A 25845-nucleotide genomic window follows, 5' to 3' on the forward strand; every position below is an offset into this window, starting at 1 on the left:
ATACTGGAGTGGGTTGTAATTTCTTCTCCAGGGGATCTTCCCAACCCAGGGATCATTGAGCCAACAGAGAAGCCCCTTTTTTACTGATGTGCATATTGCATGCTCAGTTGCTTCAGGCAGGTCTGACTCTTTGCAATCCTACGGACTGTAGCCCTCCAGGCTCCTCTGTTCCTGGGATTCTCCAGGCAAGAGTACTAGGGTGGGTTGCCATGCACTCCTCCAGAGAATCTTTCTAACCCAGGGATAGAACCCACATCTCTTACATCTACTTGCAGGTGGATTCTTTACCACTAGCACTACCCGGGGAACCTCCCTTTTTACTGAAACAGCTCTACTATTCCAGATATATAAGCCAGAGGCAAATGAGAAGTTCTGAATCAGAGCAGATGGCTGAGGACATTCTGTCCAAATTAATTCCATGGGGTGTTAATAAGTGTTATCTGGAAAAAAATTAAGTGCTTGGAAAAAATTGTATTAGTTAAATTTAAATAGGATTATTCACTAAAATATTGGCTAGTGCCTTTTATATGCTAATGTGCATTGTGATTCTTTTGGGAGAGTTGTGTAGATATACATTAATATTTTCAATACTCTCCTAACTTTTCTAATCTTTATTCTATAAATCCTATTTTGTTAATGCTGTACTAGAGCATATGTAACCAGAAACCGGTTCAATTTATAACTTGTAAAATCCTACACTGCATGAAAGTCCATAAGAGAGAAAAATGAAAGTCATTTGTTCCTTGAGTAGATTTTCCTTCATGGCTTCCCAAAGGCTATTCCCTACACAAGTATGGAATCAGGGTGTGGTTCCTGGCCAAAGGCAAAGTAGGTAAATTGTATGGAAAAGTGTTTTCCTAAGCACAGACTAAAACAGCAGAAGGTAAAGCTGGAAGGGAAGATTCCTTTCAGGTCCAATATGTAAATGTTGGAAGTAAAGGTTTTTATTTCTTAATTAAAGTTGCAGCAAGAATGAAGAAAATTAGAGTCAGTCACCCTCTCCTGCCCCTTCCCCACCTCTAGTGGGAATTTCTCAAAATCTCGGGGCTATATGGGGTAAGTTTGAAAACAACACATTTTTCTGTATATATAATGCCCTCATTTTTAAATAGGTAAGATAAGTGGTAAATTGTTAGTTATGAGAGCAATTAATTTTTATAGAAAGTGGTTCTATTAAAGAAAAACTCTTCTTGTTCTGATGAACACATTGATGGGACTAAGTGAATGTAGGCTTAGGGCCAGGGAGAGAGGTGGATAGTTTGGTGTAATAATCTAGAGGAGAGTGTAGTGCCTCCACTGCAATATGGGGGTAAGGGGAGAAGACAGGTGAGAAAAGGATAAGGAGAAGATTCTGTCAGAGGGCATGAGTCTAGGGTGAAAAGTGGTACAGACGTCATCAGACGATATTCCAGGTCAGGAGATTCATAATTCCAGATGAATCTGAAGATCAAGTTTAAATCACCTACATTATGATTATAAAACCTCCCTTGTCTGCTCAGATCCTTAGTAAAGTCTGAATAAACTATTATATAGAAATTAAGCAAGAAGCAAGTTTCACGTCTCAGGTTATAGAGGGTGGAACATGGACAGGCCACCTTGGACAATCAATTCATAAAATGACACAAATCCAGAAGAGCAAGGGCTCATTCTGTATGAATGGAAGAAAACTAGACATCAGCAGAAATTTTAGGGAAGGCTTTACACTTTCTTACAGTGTACAGTGAAGGGTTGGGAATCTTATTTGTATCAAAGGAACAGGGAGATCCTAGCAAATATCTGAGTAACAGAAGGAAGTTATAATTTTGTATGGAGGAATTCTTCCTCTCCAAGGTCCTGTGCCTGTTGTTGCCAAAAAATATGTTTCCCAAAGAAGTTAACATATATTCCTGATGATCAACTGGCCATCTCTACTTGGATGTCTTTCTAGTACTTTAAATTTGGCATAGGGCTTCCTAGGTGGCACAGTGGTAGAGAATCCGCCTGCCAGTGCAGGAGGCACAAGAGATGTGGGTTCATTCCCTAAGTTGGGAAGATCCCCTGGAAGAAGAAATGGCAACCCACTCTAGTATTCTTACCTGAAAAATTCCATGGACAAGGAGTCCATGGGTGGGCTACAATCCATGGGATCCCTAAGAGTTACATATGACTGAGGGACTGAGCAAAAAATTTAACATAACCCTGATTGGATCTTTCTCATGTTTTAACCAAGTCCCTGTATCTTTGTTTTTTGCCTCTGTGAATGCATCCATCACTCATTCTACTTCTCTTTTCTCTTATTCACACCACATAGCCAAACAGTCATTCTAACTTTTGCTGTTGCATACTGTCCCCTTCTCCATTTTCTCACTTCCTCACTTGAGCCTCCATATGATTGCTAAAACAGTTCCACACACTTCTTAACTGCTGAGTCTCTCCATTCCATTTACCCCCCATGATTTACCTGTTATCCACTGCAAATGTAGACCCGGTCAAGTCACTCCACTGTTAAATGTCATTTTCTAGCTCCCCATGGCTCATAGGATGACATTCCCTGTAGCCTGCCTAAAAGCCTTCGTACAAATCTGTTCCTGCCCCATTACAAATTTCACCTCCCATTTCCCACCATCTAGCATTTTCACCTCTAAAGGCCATCCATAGCATTTTCATTGCTCAGTCTTTTCATTTTCTTGTTTTCCCTACAAGACCTTGAGCAAAACATTCATTCTCTGTCTCCTTACCATAATTCAAAGTACCAATTAAAGTTAAAAGTTGTGATAAGAACCGTGTTTGCTTTTCAATGTTTGCCTTGTTTAATACTTTAACTCAAAAGAATAAGCAATATGTACAATGATACATGTTGTACTGGGGAGTGAGTTACAGACGCCTTTTGTGATTGCTAACTGTGGCTCACAGGTGACCACTGCCCTGCAGGTGTGTAGGGGCTTGACCAGTGGAATGCCTACTCTCTGGAGACTGATTGTTGTTTTGAATAAAGTGTAAAGACATAGAACACAACTTGGGGAAAATGGGGTTTGAATCTTTGGCTCATTATTCATTGCTCAAGTGGCTTTAGGCAAAATATTTCATGTCTCTGAAGTTTTTTATCTGTAACATAGTGTCTACTTCCCAGGATTATTATGCAGGTCAATTGGAATCAGGTATGTGAAAATACTCTGAAAACAGTAGAGAAACAGCTTTGTCATCTGTATAATGCTAAGCACATATGAAAAGGAGTGCTATGAAAAGATAACTAGATATGGAGTCAAAATGCAAAACGTGGGACTTCCCTGGATGATCCAGTGGTTAGGTTTCCACACTTCCACTGCAAGAGGTCCAGGTTTGATCTCTGGTTGGGTAACTAAAACCCAGCAAGCTGTGTGGTGCAGCAAAAGCAAAAAGAAAAATCCATGTTCCTGTGGGTTGATCTGTGTCTTACAAAATGACATGGTGTTATTGTTGTTGATTAGTTGCTAAATTGGGTCTGACTTTTTGCAACCCCATGGACTGTAGCCCGCCAGGTTCTGCCTCCTCGGTTCATGGAATTTCCTAGGCAAGAATACTGGAATGGGTTGCCATTTCCTTCTCCAGGGGATCTTCCAGACCCAGGGATCCGTCTCCTGGATTGCAGGTGGATTCTTTACTGCTGAGCCATCAGGAAAGCCCACAAAATTACATACTGAAGTCCTAATTCACAGCATCTGTTAAGTGTGAACTTATTTGAAAATAGGACATTTACAGATGTAATTAAGAAGAAGTCACTAGGGTAGTTCCTAATCCAATATGAATATTGTCCTTATATGAAGAGATGACAGAGAAACAGGGAAGAATGTCATGTAAAGATGGAGGCAGAGATGGGAGTGATGCATCTGTAAGCTAAGGACCACAAGGGATGCCAACTATCACCAGAAGTTAGGGGAGTGGCATGGAAAAGATTCTCCCACAGAGCCCTCAGAAGGAGCCAGCCTGCTGACACCTGGATTTCAGACTTATAGCCTCTGGAACTGAGGGGTGGTAAATTTCTTCTGTTTTAAGCCACCCAGTTTGTGGCACTTTGTTGTGACTGCCCTGGGAAACTAACATACATGGGTGTGAATCAGCTCCATCACTTAACAGCTCTTTGAAGTTGGGTTAAAGTGCTTAAACATTCCCCCTGAGAACTTAAGGACACTTACCTTTCTGTGATAGTTTCTCTGAGGCCACTGGCCACCCCTTTGACCACGGTGCTTGCTTTGGGAGTCAGCACCACCTGAGATATGAAAAACGACCCCTTCTTCCTTCTCTCCGTGATGGACGCCTGGAGAAACTGGATCAGTTTCTCCGGGTCTGTGGTGTTAGCCCAGGGTGCTGGCATCATCTGCCCAGGCCAGAGAAACGGCACTTCCAGAGCCACTGGACTGTGGTAGAAGACCAGCACTTGGCAGTCCTTCTCCCACAGGTACTTCAGACTCACTTCCTGGGCAAAGATCGCTGGGCACATTTTATTTCCATAGATGTCTTTCAGCATTTGGACCAGTTTTTCATGGTGATATTTCTGCATCCCATAAAAGTGGTTGAAGTCCAAGAATACCACCTCCTTCTGGTGATCTGTGAGGAATGCATTGATCTCCTCAAGACCTTCATTGACTTTGGCACTGAACAAACCATGAGCAAAGTAGAGTTCATTGTCGGGGTCTCTCGGCTTGGTGGAAATTCGAAGATCAAAGTAACGGATCCCAGCTCCTAGCTGGCCGGTAAAGTTCATGGTTTGAGTGGCTAGCCATTTTCGCATCAGCTTTTTGGCCACAGTTCCAAATACAGAGACAAAATTCTGGACAGTTTCTGGCTGTTCAGGCCCCACTGGAGAGGCTTCATCAATGTAGAAGCTGAAGGAGTCATGAGATCCTAAAAGAATAAGAAGACACAACATGGTTACATTTCAGGCCTTTGTCTTACCCAACTTCTTTTCCTCTTGCCGAGTCCATATTTCTGCCTCAAATGAGCCAAAGGAAACACTAAGGAACATTCACCTAGTACATCCAAGTGTCTTAGAAGGGTCTTTTTTTTCTTTTTGTAACCTAGTATGAGATAGTTGGATGGCATCACTGACTCAATGGACATGAATTTGAGCAAACAAAAACAGCAGATGTTAAGAAGAGGTGGCAATAATACACAGAAGAACTATACAAAAAAGATCTTCATGACCAAGATAACCATGATGGTGTGATCACTCACCTAGATATCCTGGAATGCAAAGACAAGTGGACCTTAGGAAGCATTACTACAAGCAAAGCTAGTGAAGGTGATGGAATTCCAGTTGAGCTTTTCAAATACTAAAAGATGATGCTGTGAAAGTGCTGCACTCAATAAACCAGCAAATTTGGAAAAATCAGAAGTGACCACAGGACTGGAAAAGGTCAGTTTTCATTCCAATCCCTAAGAAAGGCAATCCCAAAGAATCCTCAAACTACCACACAATTGCACTCATCTCACATGCTAGCAAACTAATGCTCAAAATTCTCCAAGCAGGCTTCAACAGTATGTGAACTGGGAACTTTCAGATGTTCAAGCTGGATTTAGAAAAGGCAGAGGAACCATAGATCAAATTGCCAACATCTGTTGGATTATCAAAAAAGCAAGAGAGTTCCAGAAAAACATCTACTTCTGCTTTATTGATTACACCAAAGCCTTTAACTGTGTGGATCACAACAAACTGGAGAATTCTTCAAGAGATGGGAATACCAGACCACCTGACCTGCCTCCTGAGAAATCTATATGCAGATCAAGAAGCAACAGTTAGAACTAGACATGGAACAATGGACTGGTTCTAAATTGGGAAAGGAGTACATCAAGGCTGTATATTGTCACCCGCTTATTTAACTTGTGTGTGGAGTCCATCATGAGGAACACTGTGCTTGTGCTGGATGAAGCACAAGCTGGAATCAAGATTGCCGGGAGAAATATCAATAACATCAGATATGCAGATGACACCACCCTTATGTCAAAAAGCAAAGAAGAACTAAAGAGCCTCTTGATGAAAGTGAAAAAGAGTGAAAAAGTTGGCTTAAAACTCAACATTCAGAAAACTAAAATCATGGCATCTGGTCCCATCACTTCATGGGAAATAGATGGGGAAACAGTGGAAACAGTGGCTGACTTTATTTTGGGGGGCTCCAAAATCACTGCAGATGGTGACTGAAGCCATGAAATTAAAAAACACTTGCTCTTTGGAAGAAAAGCTATGACCAACCTAGACAGCATATTAAAAAGCAGAGACATTACTTTGCCAACAAAGGTCCGTCTAGTCAAAGCTATGGTTTTTCCAGTAGTCATGTATGGATGTGAGTTGGACAAGAAAGAGAACTGAGCACTGAAGAATTGATGTTTTTGAACTGTGGTGTTGGAGAAGACTCTTGAGAGTCCCTAGGACTGCAAGGAGATCCAACCAGTCCATCCTAAAGGAGATCAGCCCTGGGTGTTCATTGGAAGGACTGATGTTGAAGTTGAAACTCCAATACTTTCTACCTGCTGTGAAGAACTGACTCATTGGAAAAGACCCTGATGTTGGGAAAGATTGAAGGCGGGAGGAGAAGGGGATGACAGAGGACAAGATGGTTGGATGGCATCACTGACTCTATGGACTTGAGTTTGAGCAAGCTCCAGGAGTTAGTGATGGACAGGGAAGCCTGGTATGCTGCTTTCCATGGGGTCACAAAGAACTGAACATGACTGTGCAACTAAGCTGAACTGAATGAAGGATGGGGAAGCCTGGCCTGCTGCAGTCCAGCAAAGAGGGGTCGCAATGAGTCAGACATGACTTAGTGATTCAACAGTAATAGTACACAGTGGAGTCCAACAGACCAAATGGTTTGTATGATAATAATTTTTAAAATCCCATTTAATCAGTATTTTAAAATTCAAAAGATCATCTTCTACTTCTGTAAACCAAGAATTTACTCTACTAATTAGCACAGGTTTTCTCTTTTTAAAAAAGATTTTTGATGCAGACCATTTTAAAAATCTTTATTTTGTTGCAATACTGTTTCTGTTTTATGCCTTTGGTTTTTGTAGCCATGAGGCATGTGGGATCTTAGCTTCCCTATCTAGGGATCAAATCCACACTCCCTGCATTGGACAGCAAAGTCTTAAACACCGGACCACCAGGGAAGTCCAAGAACTGGTTTTCCAGGTAGGTGGCATAAGTGACCATAAAGTAGAATTTATAGGGACTCATCACTTCCCAAATGCTGCATCTAAATCTTTTCCTTTTCCTCTATTTTGGGTTGATCTTTAAGCCTTGTGGGCTTATTTCAATGAAGAAGCCTGTTTCACAAGTAGACAATCAGTATTACCATCTATACTTTGGAAAGCACAGGCAGTCACAGGAATAGAGGAAGAGAGAAATAAGGTAAGAGAGAAGTACAATACTGGTATCTTAACATTAAACTTGACCCTGCATTTGGGCAACTGTGAATGTATATGAAGTCGGGTACACTTTACATATTGAATAAACAATTACTTTTTCTTGCAGGTTAACACAATTAATAGTATTTAATAATTAGCTAATAGACTATTTTCTTCACAGATATTGCCTCTCAGAAAAAGTGAAAGCTCTCTCTAAAGTTACTTCCAAATTTAGTAGAATTTCTTCCTAGGGAGAACATATTTAATCATTTATTTTTAGCAGTTACAAATATTAAACCTCCATAAATGTAGCAACGAACACACGTATGATTTATCTGTAAGTACAGATTGCCATTTAAAATATTATTGGAACCAAAAAAGAAAAATTATTTCAATTTTATTTTTAAAGCCTCCTTTAATTCTTGGCCATGACTTATTAAATAGGTAAAATTAAATTAATATATTCTGGACTTTACATGCATGAGAAAAGGCAGATATTATTATTTCCCATCTGTTACTCAGGCTTTCTCACACATTGTTGCTCATTCTTAATCTACATGCATTGAGGTACAGCTTTTTCTAGATTTTTCACTCTTCCAACCCAATATGTGCACATGCACACACATACACACAAACACACAAACATCTCTAAATTTATTATCATCACCTCAGGACCTTTAATAAGCTATTTAAAGCAAATGTTATCAGTGATGCAATATTTGTCTTTGTCTATATTCCATATATATGTCAACCTGTGTCTACAGGCATCTACATGTATCTTTGTCTAGCATTAAACAACCCACAGGAATCACAAGAGTATGAATTTCAGATGCCATGGTAGGTTGTTAGAGAAAATATTTTGAAAAATACTTTGATATCCTGAAAATCATTACCTTTAAGATTTGGAACAGAAAACTCCTTAGAATTAATGGAATTTTTCAAACAATGAGTGGTAATCAAAAAAATATAGAAATCCACATTAATTTTATCTGAAACTATCTGATCTATTTATCTTTGGTAGATGATATGGGAAGAAAATGTCAACACTTTCTGAATAAAGAAAACTGTGTTTGGAGCTGGCATTGACAAATTTTAATAGAGATTTAAATTACTGCATGTTGACTTATTAGTTATTGTTCAGTCAATGGCTAATATAAATGAAGAAACTAAATTGTACTATGGTTTAATACACAGCAAGACTATGTTTAAATAAAGAAAAAAGCAAGCTTAAGAAGAGTTATAATGAAATGATCTAAGATTGAAATAGGTACAAATAAATTAATAAGCCCTCAAAATAAGGGTTAATTTATAACATTTAAAAAATTAATAATTGATTTGCAGGCATGTGAAGAAAAGGTGGATGAAAGAAATTGATTACTTCTGTAATCTGGTAGAAGACATAATTGGAAGCAAGCAAAAAGGGAATTAAATATGACTAGATTTGTTCTTTCAGAAATGAGCTGTTATTGTTTGCAACATGTTAATAAAAATATTAATTTGTTGTGTGTATGTGTGTTCAGTTGCTCAGTCATGTCCAACTCTTTGTGACCCCAAGGACTGTAGCCTGCCAGGCTCCTCTGTCCATGGGATTATCCTGGCAAGAATACTGCAGTAGGTTGCCATTTCCTCCTTCAAGGATTGAAGGATCAAACCCACTTTTCTGAAGTCCCCTTCATTGGCAGGTGGATTCTTTACCACTGAGCTACTTGGGACTTATTATTCGGATAAAAAAAGGTAATGTAAAAATAAAAATTAAAAACAGCAAGCAGAAGAAGAAACCATCGGCACCCCACCAGTATTTGTTCTAAGTTAGATGACTCTGACATGGAGAAAAAATCACCAGATGCAAATACTGTTTGAAGAGGGAAGAGAATTAAATTATCAATCAATACAAAACATTACCTGTGCATTTTGGGAGAAAATACATAATCTAATGTTGGCCAAGAAATAATATTTTCAGGGCTTTTAATTTCATTTGGAGTAGTAGTTCCTCGAAAATTTCAACATTTCCTCTAGACTGCTTTCTATTTATTTGAACATAAAACAAAAGTATAGCAATACTACTTTATGACTTTCAATAACAGAGAAAACCTCTGGCCCAGCCCTTTGTCTTTAAAACCAGGGAACCTACCTATGAGCAAAACACTGTTAAGCACTATTTCTTTGTTCATGCCTAAATCGGTCGAATCCATGTCTCCATGGATTCCATGCAGTCAGATTCCTTACCTGCTGAGCCATTGGGGAAGCCCTGAAATCTGCAACCTGTCTGCCTTATCTGGTGTAATATTTTGTCTCTACACTGGCACAGTATTCCTATCCTCTTGTCCTCTTACTCTTTTCTTATCTTAGCTCATACTTTGGACATGGTATTTAATGTTTAACCTCTGATTCTGAACTTACCCTCTCAATTTGGATTTGTCCTCTTTAGTCAGACAAGAGCTGGTCACTCCCATTATGAACCCTGCCCAATCAAGAACCTTTGCTCTAGCTCTGAATAAGTGAATGGAATGAAAGAGTTTACTTTCTTTTGTTTCTTGGAAACAGGCATAAATAAGCTTGGAAGTACATCCTAACCCAGTGGAATCTTGACTGCTGCCTTTGAGAGATCTTAGGATATGGTGTATATTTGTCTAGATTCCTGACCCACAAAGACTGTGTTTTAAGTGATTAAATTTTCATATAATTTGTTACATAGCAATAGCTAACTAATGCAGGCTGTAACAAATTTTGGGGGTTAATGAGAGGATTTGACATCTACAGACCCAAATGTCGAATCTATTAACTTCAAATTTTAATGAACAGCCCCTAAATATTTACTTTCTGCCATGTTAAGAAAATTGATCTAATAAGTATTACATCTTTTCCAGTATCCTTCCAGTATTTTCTATTAAAGTTCTTTGAGCTGAACTTATGATTGGTCTCTCAGTTTGACCATCATTCCATTTCAAATTCTACAAAATTATGGTTTAATAAACATCAAAGAAAATGCATCAAGTCAATTTCACCTGTGAACCTTCAGAACAAAAAGGCCCACATGGCTAAGGTTTGATGTGCCCGCAAGTGTGCAGTTTTAATGTCTATATCCTGACCTTAGAATTCAGGCTCTGACTCCATCAAAACAAGAACTGCTCCCCTCCTGGCCTCTGCAGGGCCCTGAACTTACTTGCAAAAGCTTATGCATGACGCTCTGTGTTCTTCTTTCCTTGCTTGTTCTGTGCCTGTTTTATTTAGCACAGGGAAAGTGAAGGAGGAGAGGGAAAAGTTGGCTTAAAGCTCAACATTCAGGAAACCAAGATCATGGCATCTGGTCCCATCACTTCATGGGAAATAGATGGGGAAACAGTGGAAACAGTGTCAGACTTTATTTTTTGGGGCTCCAAAATCACTGCAGATGGTGACTGCAGCCATGAAATTAAAAGACGCTTACTACTTGGAAGGAAAGTTATGACCCACCTAGATAGCATATTAAAAAGCAGAGACATTACTTTGCCAACAAAGGTCCGTCTAGTCAAGGCTATGGTTTTTCCAGTGGTCATGTATGGATGTGAGAGTTGGACTATAAAGAAAGCCAAATGCCGAAGAATTGATGCTTTTGAACTGTGGCCTTGAAGAAGACTCTTAAGAGTCCCTTGGACTGCAAGGAGATCCAACCAGTCCCTCCTAAAGGAGATCAGTCCTGGGTGTTTATTGGAAGGACTGATGCTGAAGCTGAAACTCTAATACTTTGGCCACCTCATGTGAAGAGTTGACTCGTTGGGAAAGCCCCTGATGCTGGGAGGGATTGGGGGCAGGAGGGGAAGGGGACGACAGAGGATGAGATGGCTGGATGGCGTCACTGACTCAATGGACATGAGTTTGAGTAAACCCCGGGAGTTGGTGATGGACAGGGAGGCCTGGCGTGCTGCGATTCATGGGGTTGCAGAGTCAGACACTACTGAGCAACTGAACTGAACTGAACTGAAGGTTTTTAAGACTCCTGCTTTCTGGGAACAGGTTTCCTGCATATTTGATATCTTGGTACCATTTGTGATGATAAGGCCAACACCACAGGAGTACCGAAGCATATGTATCAGCAATCTGTGAGCCAAAAGGAGACTGCTGAGTGAGTAAGGAAGAGAAGATTTAGTTTTTGAGGCCCTTTTTGGTGGCAGGTAAAGTGTCTGCCTGCAATGCAGGAGACCCACGTTCGATCCCTGGGTCAGGAAGATCCCCTGGAGAAGGAAATGGCAACCCACTCCAATACTCTTGCCTGGAAAATTCCATGGACGGAGGAGCCTGGTAGGCTACAGTCCATGGGGTTGCAAAGAGTCAGACACGATTGAGCAACTTCACTTCTCTAGAGTATAAGATAGGCAGATGGTAGCATCTCCACTTTCTATGGAAAGAGACAGTTTTGGAGTAAAATTCACCCTCTTGTCTTCCCTTCATGAAAGTCTTATTCCTAGTCTTCTTTTGCAACTTACATGTATTTCTTTCTCTGTGGCAAAACCTTTGGGCACTCACAGTAATCTTCACTTCCCCTGAATTCACAGTTTGTTAGTTTATAGCTCCTTTTCATCAACCAGTAATCATTATTAGATATTGTAATTAATGCTCATTATATTCACTGAATTCTTATTCACTCTTTATATCTTGCTCTCCACCTGCAATCCCCTCACAAACATACACATTAATTTTCATCTAGATTGTTGTTCATTGTTGCTCAGTCTCTCAGGCATGTCCAACTCTGTGACTTCATGGACCACAACATGACAGGCTTCCCTGTTCTTCACCATTTCCCAGAGCTTTCTCAAATTCATGTCCACTGAATCAGTGATGCCATCCAACCATCTCGTCCTCCGCCATCCCCTTCTCCTCCTGCCTTCAATTTTTCCCAGCATCAGGGTCTTTTCTAATGAGCTGTTCCTTCGCATCAGGTGGTGAAAATGTTGGAGCTTCAGCTTCAGCATCAATCCTTCCAGTGAATGTTTGGGGTCGATTTCCTTTAGGATTGAGTGGTTTGATCTCCCTGCTGTCCAAGGGACTCTCAAGAGTCTTTTCCAACACTACACTTCAAAATTATCAATTCTTTGGTACTCAGCCTTCTATATGATCCAACTCTCACATCCATATAAGACTTATGGAAAAACCACAATTTTGACCATACAGACCTTTGTCAGCAAAGATATGTCTCTGCTTTTTAAGATGCTGTCTAGGTTTGTCACAGCTTTTCTTCCAAGGAGCAAGTGTCTTTTAATTTCATCCCAGCAGTCACCATCTGAGTAATTTTGGAGTGCAAGAAAGTAAAGTACATCTAGACTGTAAGCTTCCTCAAAAGCAAAAAAACTATCATCTCCTGTGCTCACTACTATACCCAGCTTTATTAATAAATATTGGATTCAAGTCAATGCATCAAAATGAGTTCACATGGGATTAGGCCATTATTGACCCCCTGTCTTCTTTACCATGTCCTCTTGGATTTCTCAAAAAGTTAGGCTACACAGCTTGGCTCTCTCTCCTTAACTCTGGTTCCATCTTTAAGTGCTGTAATCAGACTGTCATGATTGTAACTCATATAAAACCTCTGTGAAATAGCCTCAATGATGACTAAAAATATTCATCAGACTTCTGTGGCCTCATTCCTGAATCCTAGCACAGAACTTAGAGGCATTTCATTACTGTTGTCAAATAAATGAATGAGTGAATCTTGCTCAGCCATGCTGGAATGTTTGACACTGCTGTACTTACTTCTTGAAATATTCCCCGCTTTGGCTTTTTAGACATGACTCTTTCCTAGTTTTTCCACTTTCTCGTTATAGTCCCGTCCCAGCTTCCTTTGCTGCCTCTTGCTGCCCTTCCAGTTCCTAAATGAGAGTATTATCCAAAGTTCTAGTCAAGACTTCAACTTGCTCCATGATTATTCCTTGGGTGATCTCATTCATCTCTTTGGCCTCGTGCCTTATAATAGATACATAATAAATTGATACCATCTAATCTGACCTGCATTACAGATTTCCAGTCCGCCTATCAGGTAACTAAATTTTATTGCTCCATGGGGACCTTAAACTTAAAATGTTTTAGATGAACTACCATATCCTCCCTTTCAAACCAGCTCCTTTATCAGTGTACCTATCATACTTATCTCATATTCCTTCCATCTCATTTTGTATTCATCTTGAGTTCTAACTCACCCCTCAAACCTCATGTTCATCAGTCTTCCAGTCCCATCATATTGACCTTCAAATTCTCTCTCAGATATAACCTCTTTATCTCCATTCCGTTCCATTGCTAATGGCCTGGTTTCCTGTTGGGACCATTGACACAGCTTTCAGGTAATATTCCTGATACATCCCTAAAATCCCTAATAAACATCTCAGCTACTACCACCCAAACCTCTTCTACAGGCATTACTCTGCCTCAGACTCTACAATGGATTTTATCTTAGAAAAAAGACAGAGAGTTGATTCCAGCCAATAGAGTGGCACATCTGAACAAATTCCTCTTGCATTCTGCCTCAGTATCATTAACAAGAATTTTACCTTGATAAATTATCTAGTATTTAAGTCTTCTAAGGGAATTATTTGCTCTTATGACACCTTCCCATCATTAGAATACTAAAATCTCACCACTAAATGTTACACTGATAAGTAGAACCTGGTTACGTGTTGAGTCTGTCTGCCTGTTATTATTCCTTCAGTATCACTGACTCCATAGCACTAATCAGCCAGCTCCATTCCCTGTTACCTTGTACTAAATCCCCAAACACAGCTCTTGGTTTGGACTCTGGCCTTGTTGCTATTATTTAGTTGCTAAGTCATGTCCAACTCCTCTGTGATTCCATAGACTGAAGCCCACGAGACTCCTTCTGTCCATGGGATTTCCCAGACAAGAATACTGGAGTGGCTGCCATTTCCTTCTCCAGGGGATCTTCCTGACCCAGGGATCAAACCCAGGTCTCCTGCATTGCAGGCAGATTCTTTACCAATTGAGCTATAGAATCCATTATTATTTATTATTTGACAACCTACAATTAACCTCATTAATTTTTGCTTGCTCCATTGATTAAAGTGATTGGTTATTTGGATTTTTCAGCAGCAAAGACCAAATCTTGAAGAATAAGGATCGCTCCTTATTCCTGGCACGTAATCTTACCTCAGACCTCCAACATATGATCAGGGCTTTGAGGACAACACAGAGATTTTGTGTCATCAGAAAAAATGCACAATATGTATCACAAACCAAAACACTTTTAAAATTGAACAGATAATTAAAAAACTACATAGGGGTAGTTCAATATTTGTACTTCACTTGACATAAATGTATAGGAAATACAATTTTTAATATTACATTAAACCCAAAATATCTTGTAGAACACTGAGATTAATCCTTCTGTAAAGGAAAAATCAAAACGATCATTCTGTGATATTTCTCCTTGGGTAAATCGGTGTCTTTCATATTGTATAAAGCCTTCTTCCTCAGCGCATCTCAGGGACAGTAAGCTGAAGTAAAGAAGGTTGGTTTCCTTATGTAAGTCTTTTGATCCAGGATCCCAGATGCTAAATTTGAGAAGCCCTATTACATTAATGCCTCCCAGTAGAGGAGTTCAATATTCATCACAATGTCTTTAAACTTGCTGGGTTGTTTCTTTAAACCAATAGATGAGCCAGCAGTGACTAGTTTAGAGCAGCAGCGTTCCCGTCAAGGAGCAGGAAAAAGAGCTGCTCCAACTGCCCTCTTAGTGAAACTATTAAGCCTCTTTGTCATATGGATTTCCTTTTAAGGACTTTCAGTAGGGCTGTCTGGAAAAATGAAGAGACCCTAAGAAATAAAGAAGTCCTAAATTACTGTCTATCTTCACATAAGTCAGCTCAGACATGCATTCTCCCTTTCCTCTGCAGCATCTGTTTGGACCCTTCTCAGCAGAGAGTCAAATAGAATCCTTCCCTGAGGTCCTGCTGTGTACAGGAACTGCTAAGCCAAGGATAACAGTATTCCAAAACATCTACATCTGCCAACCCCATTCTTAAATGGGGAGGTCCTGGGACCAGGAAAAATCTATGCATAAAATGCAAAAATTTAAGAGGAAAATCAGTACAGCAGCGGTACTGTTAGATAATCAGAAAGACCAATAGACCCATCTGTTACCATAGACAAGTGGTTCTCTACCAGGGTTTAGTTTGACCCAGAAGTTATCTGACAGATCCTGCAAATGTTTTGTACTATTGCAAGTGAAGGGGCAGTGTTCCTGGCATCTAGTGGGTAGAGGGCCAGGGATGCAGCTGACCATCCTACAATGCACGGCAGAGCTCCCACACAAAGAATCAACCAGCCCCAAATGTCTATACAGTAGTTCCCCTTACCTGCAGGGGATACGTCCTAAGATACCCAGAGGATGCATGAAACCATAAATAGCGCATGTGTGCATGCTAAGTCACTTCAATCATTTCCAACTCTTTGCGACCCTATGGACCATAGACTGCCAGGCTTCTCTGTCCATAGGATTCTCCAGGCAAGATTACTGGAGTAGGTTGCCATGACCTCCTCCAGGAGACCTTCCCAACCCAGAAATCGACCCATGTCTCATGTCTCCTGCATTGGCAGGCAGGTTCTTTACCACTAAGCATCACCTGGGAAGCCCATATATACTGTTTCTTCCTGTATGTGCATGCCTATGAGAAAGTTTAACTTACAAATTAAGCAGCAAGAGAATAGCTGAATTGCTAGCATCATTACCCTTGCACCTTGAAGCCATTATTAAGTAAAATAACAGTTACTTGAGAACAAGCACTGCGATACCGAGATAGTCTGATAACCAAGATGGCTTAGTGAACAACGGGTGGGATATCCTGCTCAAAGGGATGGTTCACAAGGTGGGACAGAGCGGTCGGCATGAGATTTCATCACTCTACTCAGAACAGCAAGCAACTTAAAACTTGTGAGTTGCTCATTTCTAGAATTTTCCATTTCATATTTTTGAACCAGAGTCAACCCCAGATAACTGAAACCTCAAAAAGCAAAACCTCGAATAACTAGGACTATGGTAGTAACAAGGTTGAGAAAGCCTGCTCTAGTGGAAACGGAACAGGCAGATTAATTTCCAGAAATAGAAACCAAACACTGAATTGCCTCTCTCCACCCGCATACACATTTTCTCACAGCAAAACTCATCTCTCACAAGCTTCTCATTGTGCCATTCTACTTTGAAGTTGTTCTGAATACTTAGAGCAACTGAAACTATCACACATGAAGCATTGCTTTTGAGTTTGTTTGAAACCCTTATCAGACTATGTGGCTTAGACACTGATTTCTACCAATCTCTTGATTTTTCTTTAGAATTCCTTTCAACTGTTCTGACATTTCTCAAGATAATCAGTAAATCTTTCAGGCTAAAACTAAACCATGCAGATAAGTACTTTTTATTCATTGATCTCCATCTCCACTGCAGAAAGTTCTATGTGGCACAAGTTTTGTAGGGACTAGATTTGTCTAGTTCTTATTCAACTTATTTAATAAATCAAGTGCCTGTTGTGTGCAAGACACTGTGAAAGGGGTTCTGTGTGTGGCTGAGAAGAAGTGGGCAGTTGGGAGATTAAAATAGCAGCACTTAACAAGTAAAAGAAGGGAAGGTTGGTTTCTTTTGCTAAGTATTTCTCATGTCCTGCTCTATAGTATCGAGCATTTGGTAGCTATTTATTGAGTATATATTATATGTCACACATTGAGTCAAAGATACGGAAATAAAAGAGTACACAGCTGATCCTTAACAAGGCAGGGGCCAGGGATGCTGACCCTCTGCGGAGTCAAAAATCTGTGTATAATTTATAGTTGCCTCTCTGTATATTTGGTTCATCTGCACTCTTGGTTCTGCATCTGCCAACTCAATCACAAATCATGCTATGCCATAGTATTTACTATTGAAAAAAATTTACATGTAAGTGGACCCAAACAGTTCAAACCCACATTGTTCATTCTTGTGGAATTCACATCATAGCAGGGTGAAATAGGCAAGAAAATCACCATTATCATAAAGTGTGATAAATACCGTAATAACTATATGTGATATTTTTTCATGAAACAGTAGTTCAGTCCTGAGCTGAACATCATCTTCTAGAGATCATTAATAATCAATGATAAAGGGTGAGAATAATACCCCAATCATCAAGGCTATACTTTCCAATATTAATGCCCATATGGATCACTTGAGGAACTTGTTAATATCTGGGATGGGCATGAAAATCTGCATGTGCAATAAGCTCCCAGGTATTATCAATGCTGTTTAAAGGGTCATTTTTGAATAGTGAGTAATTAATGTAAAATTAGCATCTCTTGCTCATCAATTACATACCCATTACACTATCTTCTCTCTTCAGTTTCCTATGCTTCTGAACTCCTAGTTCCCATCTCTTTACACACACATACATACACACACACACATATGCATAAATTCATATACATCGATGCACACACTTGTGCTTGTGTGATTTCCAAGTTTGGGGAGATGTCATAAACACCTGTGTTGTGGGTTATTGGTTGAATACTTTGCTGTGTCACTCAGGTGGAAGTCTGCATTGATCTTTTTACTTATTAAGTTGGTGCTTCCCTGGTGGCTTAGATGGTAAAGAATCTGCCTCAGTGCAGGAGACCTGGGTTCAATCCCTGGGTCGGGAAGATTCCCTGGAGAGGGGCATAGCAATCCACTCCAGTAATCTTGCCTGGAGAATTTCATTGACAGAGGAGCATGGTGGGCTACAATCCATGGAGTCACAAAGAGTCAGACACGACTGAGTGACTAACACTTTCAACACTTCACAACATTTATTAATAATCTTTATAATAAAATATTTATTTTGGCAAGTTTTCTGAGATCACTTACATGTGAAGCTAATCTACTCATCCTAATTAATAAGCCAAACACAAGTCCCTGGCCACAAGAATGAGGCAGTAGCAGATCAGAACACAAGAAAGCCTTATTTCCTTTATCCTTGAGGACACCAAGCTGCTGTCCTTCAAATGTCTGTATTTCCGGATTCATAGTGACCACTCTACCAGATGCAATGAGTCAGAGAGAAGAATGAATCAAGGATGACTAAATCAGAAAGATGAGAGGTGGTGTTCCTGAAGGAACTGTGGCAAAGATTAGGTAGAAAATGGCATGGTTTGTTGGCCTTGGCTACTTTAGTAGAGCCTAGAGAAGAGTTCCAAAGGGACCTTGGTCTGCCAGTGAATAATGTGGGAGAGAACCAGAAGGAAACTGTTTCTGATATTCTGATATTCTTTTCCTGATATTCTACTCTGCTTCAACCCTCAGGACTCTCACAGTCTGTACCTAAGAGGTGCTTTACATAAAAGGAAATGTAAGAAAATCTGTTTTCAACTGTAGACAGGCTGGTTGTTTCTCCATTCAGTTCCCTCAAGATGCTCCATGAAGTCAAAAGAAATTGAACTCCCAGAAGCCTTAAGTAACATGTACTTGGTGTCCTAAGGCCACTCAGGATGAGATCCCCTTTGCTTGTTGCATTCCAGCAACACTGGACTTCTCTCTGCTAATCAAAAACACTGCGCTCATTACAACTGAGCCCTTGTAAGCACTCTTCCCTCTGCTCTGTCCCCAGCTGTTTATGTGGCTGGCACCTTTTCATCCAAGTCTTCACTTAAATATCATCTTCTTAAGTGAACCTTCTGGTATCTAAAGTATCTAACTCAACTCACCCTCCCTTGCTGCCTACCAGCCTCCATCATATGATCAAATTTTATTTTCTTCATTGTATTTATCACTACCTTCAGTTTCATTTTACTTAATTTCTTATTTGCTTTTTGTCTATCTCCTCCCTCTACAAGTAGAATTTAAATTCCATAAGAATTAGAGTCTAATCTGTCTGTTCACTATTGTATCTCTAGCAAAGGGCACAGCACTGACACATAAAAGATACTCAAATATTTGTTGTATGAAATAATATCTTTCCACCTCTATAAAGCTCAGTATCTACTAATATGTAAATGGACAGATGATGCCATCTACATATAAGATTGCAAAATAAAATAAATGATAACCACTAGACATGGATCACAGAAAATACTTCACAAATACTAGCTTTTATTATCACTATTATTTCTGTATTATTAACTCTGAGCACTAAGTGCCTGACACATAGTAGGTTCTCTGGATAAACCAATGAATGAGAATTGCATCGAAAAGCTCTAAACACTATGGCTGCCATAAATTCTTAGAACCACTCAATGGATGAGTGGTTCATCATGAGGCACTCACTGATGAGTGCCTTAGATAGATAAATGTGATTCCCTGGACTATGAGTTCCCTTTCCTGTACCAGATGCAGCAATTCCAAGAGCCACCATCTCTGGAAAGCTCTGCTCCTTACCAACATGCCATTCCAGAGTCTTACCATAAGTGTAGGTTCCCCTGAAATGTGGAGCCAGAACCCATAACTCTTCTTCAACCAAGGCCACCTATATGGGGCTCAAGTGTAGGGTAGCTTACTCCATGACCACCTCTTCTCCCAGAAGTTTTATCCTTGGTACCTAAATCTAAGCATGTACGGCAGGCATTGAAAGAGATGCAAAGGAGATTCAATCATACTCAGGTTACACGCATCGTTTGTCATTGTTGTCAGTTGCTAAGTAGTGTTTGACTCTTTGTGACCCCATAGATTGTAGCTCGTCAGATACCTCTGTCTATGAAATTGCCCAGGAAATACTGGAATGGGTTGTGATTTCCTTCTCCAGGGGATCTACCCGAGCTAGGGAAAGGAAAAATGTTGGGGAAAGAGAGGTGGTTGCCACACAGTCAGCCCTGTCCTCCCATTTCTCTTTAGGAACTGATTGTTTAAGATGATGATTTTTTTTCTTTTTAATGCTACCTCCTTCCCTTGTTTCTCCACTAAAACTTCCCTATAGAGGCAGACTCCAGAATTTGGGGCAGATATTTGAACATCTGTAAGCATTGGAGCAATCTGGTTACCTGGACAGAAAAAAGAAATGAACTGGGGAAAGGGAGGCAGATTAGATAAAACCAAGATAAAGCCAAATCCTTATTACTAAAATAAACTATTCTGAATAAAGAATTTCTATTGTGTTTTTCCCTCTAAGAAGAAAACAAATATAAACATGGCAAATAAATAGTCTATTTATTACATTCTCTTAGATTTGAGAGCCAGAAGGCCTTGGAAACCTATTTCACTTTGTTCTTACATGTCTAGCACTATTGGTTTTTCTTTTATGAATAATGAAAATCTGAAACAACACGTTACCCTTCATCATGTTTGTACCACGGAAAGAACATCTACTTGAAATATAAGCCTTTGATTCTGTGATGACCCCATAAAACACCACTTGCCAACAGCTGCATCTTTTTTTATCAAAGAAGTGTTTGAGGCATGGGGATTATTTATTCCTCCTGTCTTCCTTCCAATCTCCCTTTGTTTTCCTCCAGCTTTTAGGTTTGGACATGTAAAGAAAAGTATACCTCCTCTTACTTTTCAAACTCAGGCAAAGCTAAAATAATCAGCAAGGTCTGTAAGTCTGGTGCACACACACACACTGGTTTATAAAGCTAAACATGTGCCGTGCTGTGTGCTTGTCGCTCAGGGGTGTCCAACACTTTGTGACCCCATGGACTGTAGCCCGCCAGGCTCCTCTGTCCATGGGATTCTCCAGGCAAGAATAATGGAGTGGGTTGCCATGCACTCCTTCAGAGGATCTTCCCAACCCAGGGATCAAACCCAAGTCTCCTGCATTGCCAGTAGATTCTTTACCGTCTGAGCCACCAGGGCCATCATTCGGTCCAAGAATATTCGGAATAGCACCAACTTAATGTTACATGGGCTTCCCTGGTGATTCAGATGGTAATGAGTCTTCCTGCAGTGTGGAAGACCCAGGTTTGATTCCTGGGTTGGGAAGATCCCTTGGAAAAGGAAATAGTAACCCACTCCAGTATTCTTGTCTGAAAAATCCCATGAAAGGAGGAGCCTGGCAGGCTACAGTCCATGTGGTCGCAAAGAGTCAGACACGACTCAGTGACTTCACTTTGTTTCTTTCAATGCTACATGATATTTCATTCCATAAATCCAAGAACATACGTATATATTACATGCTATATAACCACTCCCAAACCACTTACCCCAGAGTACTTATTGTTTATAAGCCCTGTTTTTGGCGGCTTTCCCGGTGGCTCAGACAGTCAAGAATCCAACTGCAATTCGGCAGACCTGGGTTTGACCCCTGGATTGAGAAGGTTCCCTGGAGGAGGGCATGGCAACCCACTCCAGTATTCTTGCCTGAAGAATCCCCATGGACAGAGGAGCCTGGTGGGCTACAGTCCACGGGGTTGCAAAGAGTTGGACACAATTGAGCGACTAAGCAAGGCACACACAGTTGTTTTTTGCAATAGTGTTGGTTACATAGAGTGTTAACCAGGGATATACAGAATTGTCTTGCTTTCAAATGAAAAACCCATGTATCTAGAATGTGTAATGGATGTTGCTCCTTGTGAAATGAAAAAAATACTCAATGACACTCAAAATGTATTAACGGAAAACTTGGTATTTCACAAGCACCTAGGGTATGTGCTCTTCCAGACTAGTATGTATATAGAAAGGAGATAGTTGCTCTGTGACATTCAAGATCTTTCTTAGGCTCTCACGGTAAAAATAAGACAACAAGGGAACCTTGGCAACAATGACAGCACCAGACTTATCCAGGGGCTGGTCCTGCTTTCTACCAGCTTTCTCCATTGCCTCTTCCGTGTGCCAACATTATACGCTGATTTTATTAACTGCAAAGCAAATGTGATAACATTAAGGGATAGGTTAAAAAATAAAAAAGATATGGAATTTTCCTACCCTAAGAGAGCCCCTATAGAGAAAATTATCCACCTTTAGTCTGTGTTCACATACATTCATATTTTAATCATTTGACTGGTATATACCAAGCACACTGGATTATAGCATCAATGTTGTCAGTGGTATTACAGTCTTCAAACATTGTTTAAATGATTGCATCAAATTGTATGTGATGATACGTACTTTAACAGTTCTTCTGTTAATATTTGTTTCTGAGTTCCCTCCCATATAAATTCTATAAAGGAAACTTCTTCCTTTTTTTTACAACAAAATTTCAGAAATTCAGGAGTCTTATTTTTGGAGTTATTTAACAACCTTTCCTCCTCCTCTACTTTATCACTTCTTCCTGTATCCTCCCAGAGTTGTGTAACCTTAAGAGAAGTAAAGGACTCTCAGAGCTGGCTGTGGAAGTCATGACAGTTACGAAAGGGGGAAATTGTGGTGGCAGTGACCTCCTTTTCCACTTGCTTCTGATAATCACCTTCTTGTAATCTTTGCCTTTCTCCATCAGCACCCCCTAGGACACAGGCAATTCTTGCTTCAGTTTTGATGCCTCACATTTCTGTTTCCTCGTTTATCTTCCTTTTTGTCAGCCCTTACTTAAAGTATCTCACCACTCAAGATCTCACTTCAAAGATCTCCTCATGCCCAAAAGTCTTGATATTATCTGTATTGGAAAGCACACTATTTAGAACACACACAGAAACAAACAGATCTCAAACAGATGTTTTGCTTTTTTATTTTTAATTTTTTGGCCTGAGCCATGTGGCATGCAGGATGTTAGTTCCTTGACCAGGGATTGAATCCGTACCTCCTGCATTGGGAGCATGAAGTCTTAACCACTAGACTGTTAGAGAAATTCCTCTTTTACTTCTTAAGGAAATTGTTTTATTTGAAAAACCTTTTTATTGTGCCAGACTATGCATTGTCCTCTGGGAAGAACTGTTCAAACTGGAATTAAATTGTGGCCAAATACCTACTCCATGCTATCACCTGCTTTTGGCAAATGAAAGTTGAAAGAATTTCCCATGGTAACCAGTCATTTCCTAGTGATCTAAGATTGATATAAAAACAACAACAAAAGAAAAAAAAAAAAGAAAAAGTAGTTATAAAAAATCCTGTTATTTACAGTGTTACACTCACTAGGTTTACGTTTACTTAGGGAGTTGACACTTGATCACAGAAGGTTGCAAATAATTGAAAAACAACTCTCTAGTTAGAAGTTATTTATTTTACATAAGCCAAGCAAATACTCTGTAAGTTAATAGGCCCGAAATTAGATAATGAAAGTCACAGATTCTGTGCAACATAAGGAAGGCATTGCTGTGAGCTGGTTCAAGTTATGCATCAGAGCAAGAGGAAATATTAAGGCCATTTTGTTTTTGCATTGAACTTGGAAGAGTCAATTCAGATCAACTCAGCAAATACATTTTGAAAACCTGCAATGTGAAAGGAAACATACTAAACACCATGAGAGAGATAAAAATAAATAAGACAAGTTCTAGCTCCAATAAGCTGAAATGAATATTTTTAAAAGAATGGTCCTTACCTTTAAGAAACTTTAAATTAAACATTCTATAGAATACTGCCAAGAAGACTATTATTTTACTTTCCACTATTCATTTCTCACTGTCAATGTACTTGAATTGCAGCAGATTTGAATTAGCAGAATTAGCTACTTGGCTATAAAAGTTTTTCTTTATAAATAAAAGTTATTTTAAAAATTTATTTCTTTCTTAACTGGAGGATAATTGCTTTACAGAATTTTGTTGTTTTCTGTCAAACATCAACATGAGTCAGCCATAGGTATATTTTTATAATTAGTTTAGGCAATAATCATCTTGCTTATGGGGCTTCCCAAGTGGTTCAGTGGTAAAGAAAGTGTCTGCCAATGCAGGAGCCCCAAGAGACTTGGGTTCAATCCCTGGATGAGGAAGATCCCCTGGAGTAGGAAATGGCAGCCCACTCCAGTATTTTTGCTGGGATAATCCCATGGATAGAGGAGCAAGGCGGGCTATAGTCCATGGGGACAAAGAGAGTTGGACATGACTCAGCAACTGAGCACTCATGCACACATCTTGCTTATGAGATGAAAGCAGGGTTTTCAAACTTCCATGATAAGTAGTCTCTGAATCAAAGTAGAGTGCCTTGTTTCTGAATTTTAAAATATGATAAACTAGACTTTTTTTAAAGTCTCCTACCACAAGAGAAATATGTGAAAATATATTTCAAAAGTATTTTATTTAAAAGATGCACAACTAAGCTAATAAGGGAAATAAGGAAAATCCTTAATGGTTAAAACCAAACCAGAGAGTAGATAAAATCCATTAGGCTAAGTCAACCTGTGCTGTCAGGAAGCTGATGAGATGTAGACACATATTGATAGAAAAACCCGAGGTTTTGGGTTTTTACTGGTATGCAGGAAAAAGGCCTGGGCCTGAGCAAGTAGTATTCACATAAATCTAAAATCCTCTGAGACTATAGTGTAATCTTATACTCTTAATGAAAATGAGGCTACTCGACACAAAGGGAGTTGGCTAAGCAATTTGTCTGTCTTGGACTTGGCTCTAGTTTGGGAGGGTTGAAGGAAGACAGGGAGAAGAAATTATCTCTGGTGGAAAAAAAGTTGTATCCAAATAGGAGAGGATATGCTACGGATGTCAATTGTATGAATAATATTTTATTTCTTAACTTGTACAGTGGATATGAAGGTGATTATTTTATTATTCTAATATAAGTGTGTATGTCTTCAATATCGCTGAATCAAAGAAAAAGAGCCTATACCAAATTAAACATAGCATTGTTTTCAGATTAAAACACATTTAAAGGTATATCTTCCCCAGTGGCTCAGTGGTAAACAGCCAACCTGCAATCGAGGAGATGTGGGTTCAATCCTTGGGTTGGGAAGATCCCATGCAGGAGGGCATGGCAACCCATTCCAGCGTTCTTGCCTTGAAAAATCTCAGGGACAGAGAAGCCTGGAGAGCTACCCTCTACAGGGTTGAAAAGAGTCGGACATGACTAAAGCGACCAAACACAAAGGTACAGCTAACTAATGACAATTAAAATTAGACCTGTAGCCTCTTCAAAACTCTTTATCCTCTCACCTTCCTATATTTTTCTTAAAAAGAATATTTCAATTCAAGAAATCCTAGAAGCTTCATATTTTATTGAGAGATATGACTGAGTCCACTTTCAAGAATAAATCATTTCCAGCAGGCCTCATCCAAGATTAACTAACACAGTCAACCCTCTGTATTTTCAGGTTCTGCATCTACCTGCAGTTGATTGAATCCACTGGAACTCACTGGAGAGCTGACCGCACTTTGCCATTTTACGTAGGGGACTTGAGCATCCGAGGATTTTAGTATGGGAGGGGGCCCTGGAACCATTCTTCCATGAATGCTGAGGGCTGACTGCACTGTGTGGGATCTTTGGTACAGCTCCATAACAGGCTTTCTGCCTGGTACAGCCTTGACTACACAACCCATCATGGATCTAAGTTAGAAAGCCTACATAGATGGGGTTTCTGGAGTTCTTTCCTGGGGCAGACTTTATTGGCAGACCCACATGTTTCCTTTAACCATTCAGTTTATACTGACCTTGCCCATCTCTTAATTCTTAGTGCACTTATGCATCATCATCACTTG

General features: G+C 39.8%; 1 protein-coding gene across 1 annotated transcript in view; it reads right to left on the minus strand.

The window, feature by feature from the left end:
• PLCXD3 (phosphatidylinositol specific phospholipase C X domain containing 3) overlaps positions 1–25845 on the minus strand; it is a 181725-nt gene that overhangs the window by 64099 nt on the left and 91781 nt on the right. Inside the window, exon 2 of the mRNA XM_065905656.1 lies at positions 4152–4860. Within this exon, the coding sequence (XP_065761728.1) occupies positions 4152–4860 (709 nt within the window). The remainder of the gene's footprint in view (positions 1–4151; positions 4861–25845) is intronic.

This window comes from Muntiacus reevesi, chromosome 14 (genome assembly GCF_963930625.1).
Source record: "Muntiacus reevesi chromosome 14, mMunRee1.1, whole genome shotgun sequence".
NCBI lineage: Eukaryota > Metazoa > Chordata > Mammalia > Artiodactyla > Cervidae > Muntiacus > Muntiacus reevesi.